The following is a 12,878-nucleotide window of genomic DNA, read 5'->3' as shown; positions in this document are numbered from 1 at the left end:
AGAGGAAGCCAGAGAGACACCCTGACGCTCACGCCACACACATGCTGCAGAGGGGAGGGCATGTGCCCCAGACACAGTTCACCTGCTGCCGGGCACATGGCTCATTCCTCGCCAGGGTCACTGGCCAGAGCAGGTGTGCCCCTGGTTGCCAAGGCAGGAAGGCCTCTTCCGCCTTGCCTGGCTCACGGACACAGAAAAGATGCGCCTGGAGAACCGAGGATCTGGGGGTGCTAGGAGAGGAAGGACACTTCAGGCCAAGCACTCACCGGGGTGTCCCTCCAGGAGAGGAAAGAGCCTGCAGAAGGAGAAAGGCTGAGCTCCTCTTTGCTTCCTACTTGCAACTCAGTTCTAACCCCGCTGGCACATAGGGAAAGGTGTCCTTTCAGGTGGGAAATAAAACATCATTCTTGGATTAGCACTAAAAAGTCCAAACTAGAAAGTAATTTTATCCTGTCCTTGCATGTAAGACAATGAATCAAAACCAAACATGCTCTGTGGAGGTGAGCAAGCGTGCACCCTGGAAGACACTCTTCCCAGCATGCAGGCCATGGGGCAGCCAGGGGCAGGGTGATTGGAGCTCCTGGCAGGTGCTTCAGTGGCTCCATTTCAGCAGGCTGGAGTTGACGGCCCTCCGGGGACTGGTGAGGAGACTATTTTCTGTGGGCCTGCTGGAGGCCCATCATGGTTTTCAAGTACTTTTGCTGGACAAAGAAAAGGAGAGAGAAAAGGAATTGATCAGGAGGTATGGAGTTAACATGGACTGAGGAACTGTACGCCCCTCTCATTCACCCTACCGTTCTCACATTCATTACACACAGGGAGATAAAAGCCACCACATTCAATAAAATGGGAAGATTTTTGACCTTGAAAAATTTGATCCTATATATTTCATAATGAGCAAATAAATGCATGGAAGTGTAAATGGTTCAAGTACAACATTGCATAAAAAGTTAGTGCATGGCCTTGGCAATTTAGCAACTTAACAAGACCTTTTCTCGAAATAAAAACATTTAAAAGAGGGTGGCATATACTTCAGCAGCAGGTCTGGGTTCAATCCCTAGTATTGCAAATAAAACTGTCTCAAAATAAAAAAATAAAAAGGGATGTGGGCTGTAGCTCAGTGGTAGGGTGCCCTGGGTTTGATCCCCTCATAATTGAAAAAAAAAAAAGTGTCACAAACAAAAAAGTAAATTCATAATCAGAAGTCTGGGGATGTAGCTCAGTGATACAGCACATGCATGAGGTCCTGGGTTTGATTCCAGAACCACAAAAAGAAAAAATAATTAACCAATTAATTTAAAAAAGAAATGTGGGGACTGGGGATTTAGCTTAGCGGCACAGCGCCTGCCTGGCAAGCACAAGGTCACGAGTTCGATTCCCAGTACTGGAAAAAAAACAAAGAAAAGAAATGTGAATTTTTTAATTTTTTTTTTATTTTTTGTCTTTTTGAGACAGGGTCTAACTAACTGCAGTTCAGGCTGGACTTTAGCTCACTTTGTAGCCCAGGCTGGCCTCAAACTCACAATGATCCTCCTGCTTCAGCCTCCCGAGTACTGGGATTACATTCATGCATCACCATGTCCAGCAAGAAATGTGAACTCTTAAGTGTTCATCAATATGACATGGGTGAGGCAGGGGTGCTAGTTCATGTCTGTAATCCCAGCCACGTGGGAGGCTTAGGCAGGAGGTTCACAAATTCAATCCCAGCCTGGGCAATTTAGCAATTTGGAAAAATCCTGTCTTAAAATAAAATATTAAAAAATGGGCTGGGGACATCACTCAGCACTCCCTGGGTTCAGTCCCCAGCATCCCCCCCACCGACACACACACACACAGATGAGTTAAGCACACTGATGAGTCCTCAAGCGGAATCCTTTGTGCAGCGGCCAAAAAGAACACAGCAGCCCTATGTAGGTTGGCCTGGAGAGGTCTTTAGGAGGCACTGCTGTGTGGAAAACAAGATGCAGAGCAATCTAGCGGACACTAGAATCAAGAGACAGTTCCCTGTCAGAGAAGATTGATGGGAGGTGGAAGGATGTGGTACAGGGTGTTTGTACCTTTCACACTTTTTTTTTTTGTTTGGTTTTGTTTTGTTTTTCTTCCAGTACCAAGAATCAAACTCACGACCTTGTGCTTGCCAGGCAGGCGCTTTGCCGCTGAGCTAAATCCCCAGCCCCTCTTTCACACTTTTTAAAAAAATATTTAAAACATCTGAAGGTATCCTCTTTTGAAAATATAAGTAAATAACTACAAAAACCAACTTTTTGCAAGGACAGAATCTTACTATATTGCCCAGGCTGGCCTCAAACTCATGGGCTTAAGGGAGACTCCTGCCTCAGCCTCCTAAGTGCAGTAGTAGAGACTACAGGCATGTTCTACCATGCTAGTTTGTAAAAAATATTTTAAAAGAATGAGCTCACTCAGGCAGTTGCTCCACATATATCCACTGTGTAAAACCTGCCTCTGGGCATGGACCCCTCTCCGTTCTGGCTCCAGGCTGGGCCTTGGCAGGTGGAGAGTCTGCTTCTGCCCAACCTGCTCAGGGAGGAGTGACAGAGCCAACCTGAGGCTGCTGGTATGTGTGGCTCTGCCTTGCTGCATGTGGTCTTCTATGCCTTGCCCCCAGGTCCTGCTTGACAAGCAGTGGCCTCAGGGCTCTGGGCCTTCTCAGCTGTAAACATGTGGCTGGCCAGCCATGCGCAGGCGTGGCCGGGGTCTCTGGGACCCTCTCTGGCCAATGTATTCTAGTCTGGAGCTCCCTCAACTGGCGCTATTCAGCCCCCACTTCCAGAAAGCAGGGAGTGAGATTTGCAGTGTCCTGGTGATGAGGTCCCCGAGGCCCTGCAGTCTTACGACATGAACCTTCCAAGTTACCTTCTGTTCTGTTTTGACTTTGGCATTGATGAAGGGGATGGAATCAGGCGCCTCAGGCAGCACCGTCTGCTGAAGCTGGCTGAACTTGTCCTGGTCGTCTTCTCCCTGGGGGGAGGCCCAACCCAGGACAGTCCTGTCAGCCTGACCTCGTCAGGATCTGCCCACATGTCACAATCCTGCGGCCCCTGAGTCTGTCAGGATCCTCACACCCCTGGAGCTGCCACCTGAGCAGGACAAGCCACCCCAGGAGGGTGGGAGTGGGCAGAGCGATGTTTTTCCAATAACTGAGGAGGCACCAGTCCCTGCCCCTGCCTGGCCAGCTGTGGAGAAGGCTGGAGCACACCCCACGCTGCCATGGCTGTGGTGAGAACCCAGAACAAGGGGTGCTGCCACTGGCCTGTGCTCAACCCTTGCCATCTCACGGCCCAACCCTCGTGCCACTCACCAGAGACACGATCCTCTGGACAGGCACCATGCCTGGTCGGATGCTGCTGCCCAGCCTCAGGGCCATCTGCACGTCCTCGGGGATAACAAAGGACTCGTTGTACCAGATGTCAAATTCTGCCAGGACGAGGGAGAGCACTGTGAGGTATGGGGAGGCCCAGCGAGGGGCCGGGTAAGGGCCGTGTGCCCGTCTGGCCTGTACCTGCTGCAGGCTCCCCCTGTTCACTTCCTGCTCCAGAGCTTTCGCCTTCTCCATCTTCATCCCTAGCCCCGCAAACTGCACACCTGAAGCCCTGCCCAGCCCCTGCTCCCGCCCCGGGCAGTTCTTGGGACACTCAGATCTCAGGCTGTGGCCTTCCCCATTTTCTCCTGGCTTCAAGGGGCCACCAGCCTTCCCAGCCTGCGCACCCATGAGCAGGCGCTGGCGACACTGATCTACCAGGCGCTGGCAGTACTGGATCTCGGCCCTGAGGTCGCGCAGGTCCTGGTACTCGCTGCGGTACTGCTTCTTGAGGTCTTTGAGCTTGAGGATCAGCAGGAATTCCTCCTCGTCGATGATCATCACCCCCTTGTTCTCATACTCACCTGCAGGGGGCGGGGAGGAGGTCAGAATGAGGAGGCAGCCCCTGGGGTGGACAGGGGACCAGAGGCAGGGCTGGCGCAGGCAAGGAGGTAGTCAGAGCACAAGAAGGCCAGGCTGCCAGGGCATGTCCATGGGGAGGGGAGCTCAGAGCAGCAGCACCCTATTGGCATTTTAGGACAAATAAGAGATGGACAAGGAGAGGGTGGAGATGGCCCATGTGCCATGCTTATTTTGGTGTTAAATCTATTAGCCAATGATATTCTTTTTTTGTTTTAAATTTAGAGACAGGATCTTGCTATGTAGTTTGGGGTGGGCTTGAACTTGTGGAGATCCTCCTGCCTCAGCCTCATAAGTGCTAGAATTAAAGGCGTGTGCTACCACATCCAGCCTTAGCCAAAGGTATTTACTAAGGACCCTATTATATATAAATTATATACATGAAGCCAGGTATGGTAGCATATACCTGTAATCCCGGCACACAAGAGGGTGAGGCAGGAGGAGTGCAATGAGTTTGAGGCCAGCCTGGGCTACACAATGAGTTTAAGGCCCGCCTGGGATGACATAGCCAAGACCCTGTCTCAAACTCCCTGAAAAAAAAACTATATACATGAACGGCTATCACTGGGTGCTAAAGGGAGGTCCTGGCACAGGGTTTCTTATTAATAACAGTGGATATAAAACTTTTGAGAGGAAAGAGCTAAAAACAATTTTTATATTGATAGATATAAGTTTTTTAAAAACTATTTAAGTGTACATTTCCTTTTTCTCTCATCTTTCAGAAATGTCTGTTTTCAGGTGTATTTAGGAACAAATGACATGTCAGCATAGCATGCATGCACTTTATTTTGAATATATCACAAGAGCTGGGCATGGTGGCACACGCCTATAATCCCAGCACTCGGGAGGCTGAGGCAGGGGGATAGTTGTGAGTTCGAGACCAGCCTGGGCTACAAAGTGAGCTCAAGGCCAGCCTGAACTGCATAGTGAGACCCTGTCTCAAAAAGACAAAAAAAAAATTTTTTTTTAAATATATCACAAGGATCTGTATGTTCAGAGGTACAGCAGAGGGGATGGAGAAGGGCTTGCAGGGTCTTTGCCAGGTGCCCTCCCGGGTGGGTCTAGCTCAGGGCATGCTTGGTGCCACCTCGCCTGGATTCCTCCTGTTTCCCAGGCTCTTGGAGGGCTCTGCCCGCTGGAGTAGCGTGTCATGGTTGTCTGTAGGGTATGAGTGCAATGGCTGTGAGAACTTGGAAATAAAGTGCCCTCTGAGAAACATGTGTAAAAAGTACCCCGAGCATGCGAGGATCCACCTGACCTGTAAGAACACACCGTGTGGCATCAGGCGATCACGTGTGAGTGCGTCTGGACCTGGGCTATGGGCTAGCAGGGCAGGCCCAGGAGCCCGCGGGGATCCTGACAGGAAGAAAACATGAGAGGGAGCCAGGAACACCTTCTCAGAGTCGGTGCGGTCACTCGTTAAAATGCAGGTTTGGGTCTCCTGGCCCTCCCAGAGTCCTCTGCTGCCTCTGGCTTGGCCCACACTGTGGGTGTTCTTCTCGTGCAACACGGGGCCAGGACAACCGGGTAAGCACCAGCTCCACACGGACCTGTGTTCTTCAGGCCTGGGGCTCCCACCCTGCCTGCCCTAGGAGAGAGGCTGCCAGGCCAGCGCAGGTGACAGAGGTCGTGACCAGCAAAGGTCGTACTGACAGCCATGTGCTGGTTCCCAGCAGATTTCTCATGGTCCCGGCCAGCACCTGATCCACTGGGCCAGGAGGAGACCTTGTAGGGGTGCCAGCTGCCCATCTCCTGGGGGCCTCTATAGGACCAAGGGCCAGTTATTCCGTAAATAGCGGCACATACCAGGTGAAGACACAGCAACCAGGTCTGAGATAATGCAGGAACCGGGGGGCGGGGGACAGGGCGTGGACAGAGGTGGGCTGGCAGGGAGGAACTCTGTGATCCCCTGAGGGGCTGACAGAGCCAAGTGAGGTGACCTAGGGGTGAAGGCTGCACCCCAGGGCCCGCTGCTGGCCCTTTCCCATCTCTAGTGCTCAAGGCTGGCACCCTGGAGCAGGGGGACCCTGAGACCCACAGCCGTCTGCCCCGGTAATCTTCCCAGCACCTTCACCTTGCTTCTCCCGTAGCGACTTCTGGAAGTTCAGTGACTCCTTGGTCACATCAATCTCTCGCTTGATGGCATTGATGCGCTGTGTGGTCTCACTGGCCCTTTTCTTCCGTTCATTCAAGATGGATTTGTTTTCTTTGAAGATGCGGTTGATCTCACTACCTCGCTCGTTCTTGAAATCCTCGAAGGCCAAAGGCCTGGGGGGTGGGGTGCTGGGCCTGGGGACAGAGGGAGAGGCCAAGGAGGAGAAAGAAACAGGCAGCAGCCTTGGAGGTGATGGGAATTTCATTTTTTCCCCTTGGCGCTTCTGTGGGAAGGAGGCCAAAGTCCTAAGTACTACCTACTCCCGCTTGGAGCTAAGGGTGCATATTCTCTCATCTCACTTTTCCTCAGCCCACAAGGGCATAGGCTGACGCAAACAATGAGGAAAGCAAAGATAGGAAGCAGAATACACACACGTGCACATACACATAAACCCACTCGTTATCTATTGGGACCCCTACTTTGGCATATCTCCACGTGCGATTTTTTTTTTTTCTTTTTTGGTTTTTGGAGGCAGGATCTTACTATGTATATAGTCCAGGCTGACCTTGGACTCACTATGTAGCCCAGACTGGCCTTGAACTTGTAGCAATTCTCCTGCCTCAGCCTCCCAAGTGCTGGGATTACAGGTGTGCACCACCATACCCAGCTGATACACTAATAAATGGCTGAGGTCATGGGGTATATATAATTTTACATCTTACTTTTTCACAGAGGCATCCTTTTATGCTATTACACTCTGGGAATTATAGCTACTGTGATATAAGATGAAGTACTGGGCTGAAAGGAAGCAGACTGATGTTGGTAACTCACTTTGAAATGCATCAAAACTTTTTTTTTCTTTTGAGACAGGGTCTCACTATGTAGTGCAGGCCGGCCTTGAATTCACTTACATAACCCAAGCTGGACTCACACCAAGGGTGATCCTCCTGCCTCAGCCTCCCAAGTGCTGGGATTTCACCATTCCTGGCTCACTGCATGATTCTAACTTCTCTGAATATCTGGAAATATGCATGGCCTAGGGAAACGATTCTTCATACATGTCCCTGCACAATCAAAGGTTCCAGATACCTCACTTAATGCTCTTTCTCTAAAGTTGCCTATTGAAGGTGTTTAAATGATTTTTTAATTTAAATTTTTTTTTTTTTGAGACAGTGTCTCACCATATAGTTGAGGCTGACCTTAAACTCGCTATGTAGCCCAAGCTGGCTTCAAACTCATGGAGATCCTCCTGCCTCAGCCTCTCAAATTTAAATATTAAATGAACAATGCACAGGAGGCTAAGGCAGGAGGACTGTTGTGAGTTAGAGACCAGTCTGGGCAACAAAGTGAGCTCAAGGCCAGCCTGAACTGCATAGCAAGACCCTGTCTCAAAAAGACAAACAAACAAAATTAATGATGCAATGAATATCTTTTTGTATAAGTCTTGTCTATGCCTGTATTTCCTTAGAATGGATTCCTAAAAACTCAATTACTGACTCACTAGGGAGACGGATGGAGGAAAAGGAAGAAGTTACACTCATACCCTGAGAATGTGGTACCTTCACTGCATTATTTATGTAAAAGACATATAACTTTATTGTAGTAATTGCTGTGTGGAGGGTCTAAAGCAATTCCACGTTGAATTATGTGTCCCGGATGACTCCTGCAGTTGGATCATTTCGCACGTGTCTAAGTCATCTTCAGACTTACTCTGAGTCTTACCCTTACCCCCCCGCCCCGTTTCCTTTCTCTCTGGCTGCAGGCAGGCTTACATACCGAGGATCGCACTGTGGTTTGGGTTGCTCTGGTGCAGGAGCTCTCTGTTGACGGTTACCTGGGTGGGCGCGATTCCTCCTTCGGGGAACTTGATGCTGGAGGCTCGATGCTGGAAGTTTCCCTGTCCCGTGAAAGCATGTCCTTGCCATCCCCCTCCTTGGCAGATGGGACCAGCTGGGTCTTGGAGGTAGAGACCACATCCAGGTCCTTGGCACTCAAAGGGCTGATGGCACCTTCTTTTCTCAACGAAGAGCTGGAAGGAGGAGGAAAGGGAGCCCCAGAGCTCAGTCGTGGGCACTGAGGTGGGTGACCATTCCCAGCCCGCGCTATGCCAGGTGCCCCGTCCCTCTCAGCTCTTATCTTTTTGTTTGGGCTTTGGTTTCACTTTGTTTTGTGGGTGATACAATGGCCTCATGTGTCCTAGGGAAGCCCCCACTACTGTCAGCTCCTATCATGACCATATCCTTGGGCAGAGTGTGACTTCAAGCCATGCAAATAGGAAGGAAAAGAGCATTTTCTCTTCCTTCATCAGAAGAGGGGGATCCCTTCAAAGTCTTGGCAGACCCCAGGCAGGATGACACGGTCTCCTCAGGTTAAAAGCACGTGGCCCTGTCATGTGGCTGCGGGCTCTCGGAGCCACCAGGGCGGCTAAGGCTTTAATCACACAGGAGTCCCTGGGAAGTCCTGGCAGAGCCCCTGCCCAGTGGGGGAGCTGTCTGCGGCCCGGGGGTAAAACAGGACAAGTCTGTCCTGCGGCTGTGACCAGTCGGTGTCCTGTGCTTCCCACCTGCACCAGCGCCAGCTCAGCTCCCAGAAAAGCCAGCCGTGCTCCCTCTCCAGAGTATCGGCCTCAGGACTGAACGGACACGAGGATGCCCACGGCGCTTTCTGCTGTTTCCTCCTCCTCTGGTCACAGCTGTGGCTCAGGGGACCAGCTCAGAGCATGCTACTGCACTGGCTGCCCAGTGGCCAGAGAGCCCTGGATGTGACCGGCCCTCCCTAGCAGGCGGGAGGCAGCTAGCAGCTTCTGACACCTGACACTTGCCTATATGTGACAGTTTTCCACAAGCCACTTTGTCCCGTGTGCAGGGAGGGACAGCATTCACTCAGGGATCCTCACAACAGCTCCAATGGCTCTGAGGCTGTCTTTATTATTCCCATCTTAGGGACACGGGAGCAGAGGCACGCACTGGTTCTCACATCTCACGCAAGGGGATCCCTCGGGAGTTTTCGGCACAGAGCAGGGAGGTGGGTCCAGTCTCCGCTCCAAAGCCTGCACCCTTGTTTCCTGCTGTGCAGCGCTGATTCTGGGAGGCTGGGGGCTGGGAGTGCAGTGTGGGAGCTCATTAAGAGAACCGAACCACTATTCCCACCTTGCACATACAAGTCTTGTCCGAGTGCCAGTCAGCGGGAAGACTGTGGTGAGGGGGCAGGTACCACCCGAGGTAGCAGAGGACAAGGGCTCTGCAGTGCTGCCCAGGTCCTCCCCGCCACGGCAGCCCTCAGCAGTCGTGTGATCCTGGGAAGTGACTTCCCTCTCAGAGCCCTGATTCCCTCGTCGGTCCCTGAGACATCAGCTCCCACCTCAGGGCTGCTGTGAGGATGAGAGGCCCCAGCAGACCTCGCAGAACTGTGAACAGTGGCAGTGGTGACGTCCACTGTGGCTGCACAGCAGCGGGGATACCAGGGGTGGCGGGGAACGGCGTGTCTTCCCTTCACTCAGCGAGGGGGCCAGGTGCCAAGCAGGCAGAGCAGGGACATCACTTACCTCAGCTCTTTGAATGTCTTCTTGGCCTTGGCTTTCTTCCCAGTCTTGGTAGAGAAAGGGATGATCCCAAATGCAAAGCTTTGTCCATCAGCTTCCCCAACTAAGTGGCCGTCAGCATCCATAAGCCCCGCCTGGACGGGGAAGCGGGTCAGAGGGTCACAGGTGAGACGCAAGGTTTGGGCCTCTCAGAGTCACACACATATATGGTCCAAGTCTTGGAGTGGACACCTCACACGCCAAGTCTTGGCTGCCCCTGGTGCCTCAGGAGAGCTGCCCCTGACCTCACTAGCAAGTGCCCACTTTCCACATCACCTCCCTTCTTATCCATCCCTGCGGGTCCTAAGGCCGGCTTCCAACCCGATTCTAGGAACTGTCTTGTGTATTATTAGCCACATCTCCAATTCATGGAAAGCACTTTCCGTTCCAAGGCGGTCTGTTCTCACGCTGGTCACCCTTGCTCGTCCCGGTGTTACTAAGGCAGTGCCAATTCTGGTTTGACACATGACACTTGCTGCCTCTGTAAAGGGCTGAGGACGGAGAATCTGGGGTGAGCGCTGTTAGCGAGAGGCAACTGTGCACACCTTCTGGACGGCAGCAATGGTGGCAAAGTCGTTCTTGTCTATAAGGGTGTACTTCCGGCGTAGGGCAGACTCCACTTCCTGTTCTTGTTGGCTGGGGAGAAGGACAGAGAACACTTGGCACTGCAGGCCATGCTGAACCCAGGGGGCAAAACCAGTACTGGGAGTAGCAGTCTTTTGGGTGAGGCCCCTCGGAATCACGTGGCCAGCTTCAGTGACACCACTCAGCATAAGCTGCCCAGGGTGTGCGTTTATCTTCGCCCAAATAAACATCGCCTCCCAAGGTCAGGGTTGGGGAAGATTCACGATGTCCTGCTGTGGGCACACCCAGGGCAGGCACTCCACAGACTTCTGTCCTATTGACAGACCCAGTAAGCCCCAGGGACCAAGGCACACCCCCAGGACTCAGATCTGGCTCCTCACCTAGGAGAGAGAAAGGGGTGCTCAGGAGGGGGAGCACCCAGGACATGGGAAATGAAAATGGCAGCTTGAGGAAGGACTGGGGAGAGGTGTGGGGGACCCCTCACCTCAGAACCACCCGGAACTGGTTGAACACCTCCTGGATCTGCCTGAGGTTGATTATCTGGGGTGAAGACGACAAGACAGAGATCAGGCCGCAGGCCCCCAGGGTTGCGGCTGTGTCTGTTAGAGGAGATCAGGGCCTGTCTTGAGAATGGGACGTCTGTGTCTCAGCAAAGCGGTAGTCCAGCCCTCTCCGGAGCGGAGAAGCGTCTCACTCATAGCTTTCAAATGAAGTATTTGCTGAGGCTATGGAAACCACTTTTTCGAAGTGGAGCTCTCTAGTTTTTAAGAATACTTTCTAAGAAAAAAATTGAACAAAATCTATTTAATTGGCTCTCTCCTGCTCCTAAAAAGTTCGGCCTGCCATCCTCCGATGGACTCCATAGACACACAGACACACACACACACACACACATCTGTAGCTACACAAAGATCAGTGGCCTCCCTCCTGGCCCTAAAGCCTACAAGCACTGCCCTTGACCGAGGGCCAGTGTGAGACTCCCCTGCTAGGAAGGCCACGGAGCCCACCCTTCCAGTCAGCCTGGGTCTGGGTCTCCTGGCTCCCCGTGCTGACAGGTGGGGAGAGCTTTGATGCCCTGTGCGGAAAAGCATTTTCTCCCTGAGGACTCTTCCTCGAACGCTACTGTCTCCCTCTCCTTGACCCACTCCAACGTGGGCCCCGGGGTCTTCCCTGCAGACACCCAGACCTCCATCCTTCAGCAGCTGCACCCCGCCGGGCCGTTCCCTGGCTGCTGCACACGGGAGGCCACCGAAGGGCTGCGGGAGGTCACCCAGCAGGGAGGCAGCTAAGCTGGCACTCCACTGGATCCTGCCTGCCTGAGACAGACCGCCTCCTGTCCCTCACTGGCCACACTGGACCTGCAGCCTTATAACCCCAAATAGGGAAGCTGAGACCAGGGTGGCTGAAGGGCTCCTCACACCAGGGGTCCAGGGCTACCCCACACCCACGGTCCCCATTCGGTGTGAGGTTCTGACCAGCAGCACACACACTGGGTGTGCCCAGGACAGGCACCGAGAGCCCCAGGAAAGCTGAGCGTGGTAGCTCCTTACATCGATCTCCTCCAGCGTTCCTTCCAGGTACCTCCGCACCTGGGAGTTGATCTCAGCAATCTGGACTTCATCCATGGGGTCGTAGGTCACCATGGGGCGGTTGGTCTAGAGGAAAATGAAGAACATTTGGTAATAAGCCGCGGAAGCCCTGAGCCCAAGGAGTAGTACAGGGGCCACCCTGAGAGCCAGGTTAAGGGCCGCTCCACTGCCCAGGTAGCCTCTGTTTGCTCCACCACCTCTGGTCCTGGCAGAGAGGAACTGGCTCAGAAGCCAGGGGCCTGGGTCAGAGGGTGATGGTGTGGGGAGGAAAGGAAAGGCCACTGGATAGGAGGCCAGTGGTGCCGGACTAGACGGCTCTGCTGGCTGAGTCTGAGCAGACCACAGGGGCCTCAGGGCCATGGCATCAGCCAGGTGCACTCTTGGAGGATCCTAGCCTGTGTCACCTCCCTGGCTGCAGGCCCCGCAGTGTGCTCTGCCACGGCGGCCCCCTCCTCCCCAGCCTCCGCCTCATACCAAGCTGTTGTGGACAGCCAGCTCCCGCTTGAGCAGTGCCAGTTCCTTCTCCAGGTTCTTGACCATTCGCTGCGGGGAACACAAGGGATAGGGAGGTGAACGAGAGGTGACCCGCCTCTTCCCCGTGGTGCTGTGCTCACACACCCTGGCCATTTCTGGTGATGGGCAGCATGTGCTCTTAGCTTCTGGGCCACACTCTCCCCACTAGCTATCCTCCCGAAGAGGGAAGAGTCTAGGGTCTGAGAGGGCCTCAGCCTTCCCCAGCCTTTGCCTCTTCCTCAGAGCAGTATGGGGACAGAGGCAGCACAGGCCACAGAGCCACCTCACTAACTAAGCCAGGTCTGGTGACAAGAGCCTATAGTCCTAGCTACTAGGGAGGCTGAGCCAGGAGGATTGTGAGTTGCAGCTCAGCCTGCGGGGTCAACACAAGACCCTGGTTCAAAATAAAAGATAAAAAAGGGTAGAGATACAGCTCAATGGTAGAGTACCCCTGGGTACTGGAGAGAGAGAGGGAAGCAGGGAGGGAGGGAGGGAGGGAGGGAGGAAGAGAAGAAGGAAGGAAGGAAGGAAGGAAGGAAGGAAGGAAGGAAGGAAGGA

At 53.2% G+C, this 12,878-nt stretch overlaps 1 protein-coding gene across 8 annotated transcripts in view; it reads right to left on the bottom strand.

The window, feature by feature from the left end:
- Positions 1 to 387: 387 nt before the first annotated feature.
- Positions 388 to 12,878, bottom strand: part of Kif9 (kinesin family member 9) — a 42,886-nt gene continuing 30,395 nt past the window's right edge. For all 8 annotated transcript variants that reach the window (XM_005383405.2, XM_013513486.1, XM_013513487.1 and 5 more), the window contains 11 exons: positions 12,282 to 12,350; positions 11,769 to 11,873; positions 10,703 to 10,758; positions 10,179 to 10,269; positions 9,598 to 9,728; positions 7,888 to 8,082; positions 6,033 to 6,247; positions 3,727 to 3,903; positions 3,320 to 3,435; positions 2,875 to 2,979; positions 388 to 701 (listed from right to left, as the gene is read on the bottom strand). In XM_005383405.2, the coding sequence (XP_005383462.1) occupies positions 651 to 701; positions 2,875 to 2,979; positions 3,320 to 3,435; positions 3,727 to 3,903; positions 6,033 to 6,247; positions 7,888 to 8,082; positions 9,598 to 9,728; positions 10,179 to 10,269; positions 10,703 to 10,758; positions 11,769 to 11,873; positions 12,282 to 12,350 (1,311 nt within the window). In that variant the 3' untranslated portion in view covers positions 388 to 650. The remainder of the gene's footprint in view (positions 702 to 2,874; positions 2,980 to 3,319; positions 3,436 to 3,726; positions 3,904 to 6,032; positions 6,248 to 7,887; positions 8,083 to 9,597; positions 9,729 to 10,178; positions 10,270 to 10,702; positions 10,759 to 11,768; positions 11,874 to 12,281; positions 12,351 to 12,878) is intronic.

This window comes from Chinchilla lanigera, unplaced genomic scaffold (genome assembly GCF_000276665.1).
Source record: "Chinchilla lanigera isolate Chin_1 unplaced genomic scaffold, ChiLan1.0 scaffold00019, whole genome shotgun sequence".
Taxonomy (NCBI): domain Eukaryota; kingdom Metazoa; phylum Chordata; class Mammalia; order Rodentia; family Chinchillidae; genus Chinchilla; species Chinchilla lanigera.
This window is presented reverse-complemented; position numbering and strand designations above follow the sequence as displayed.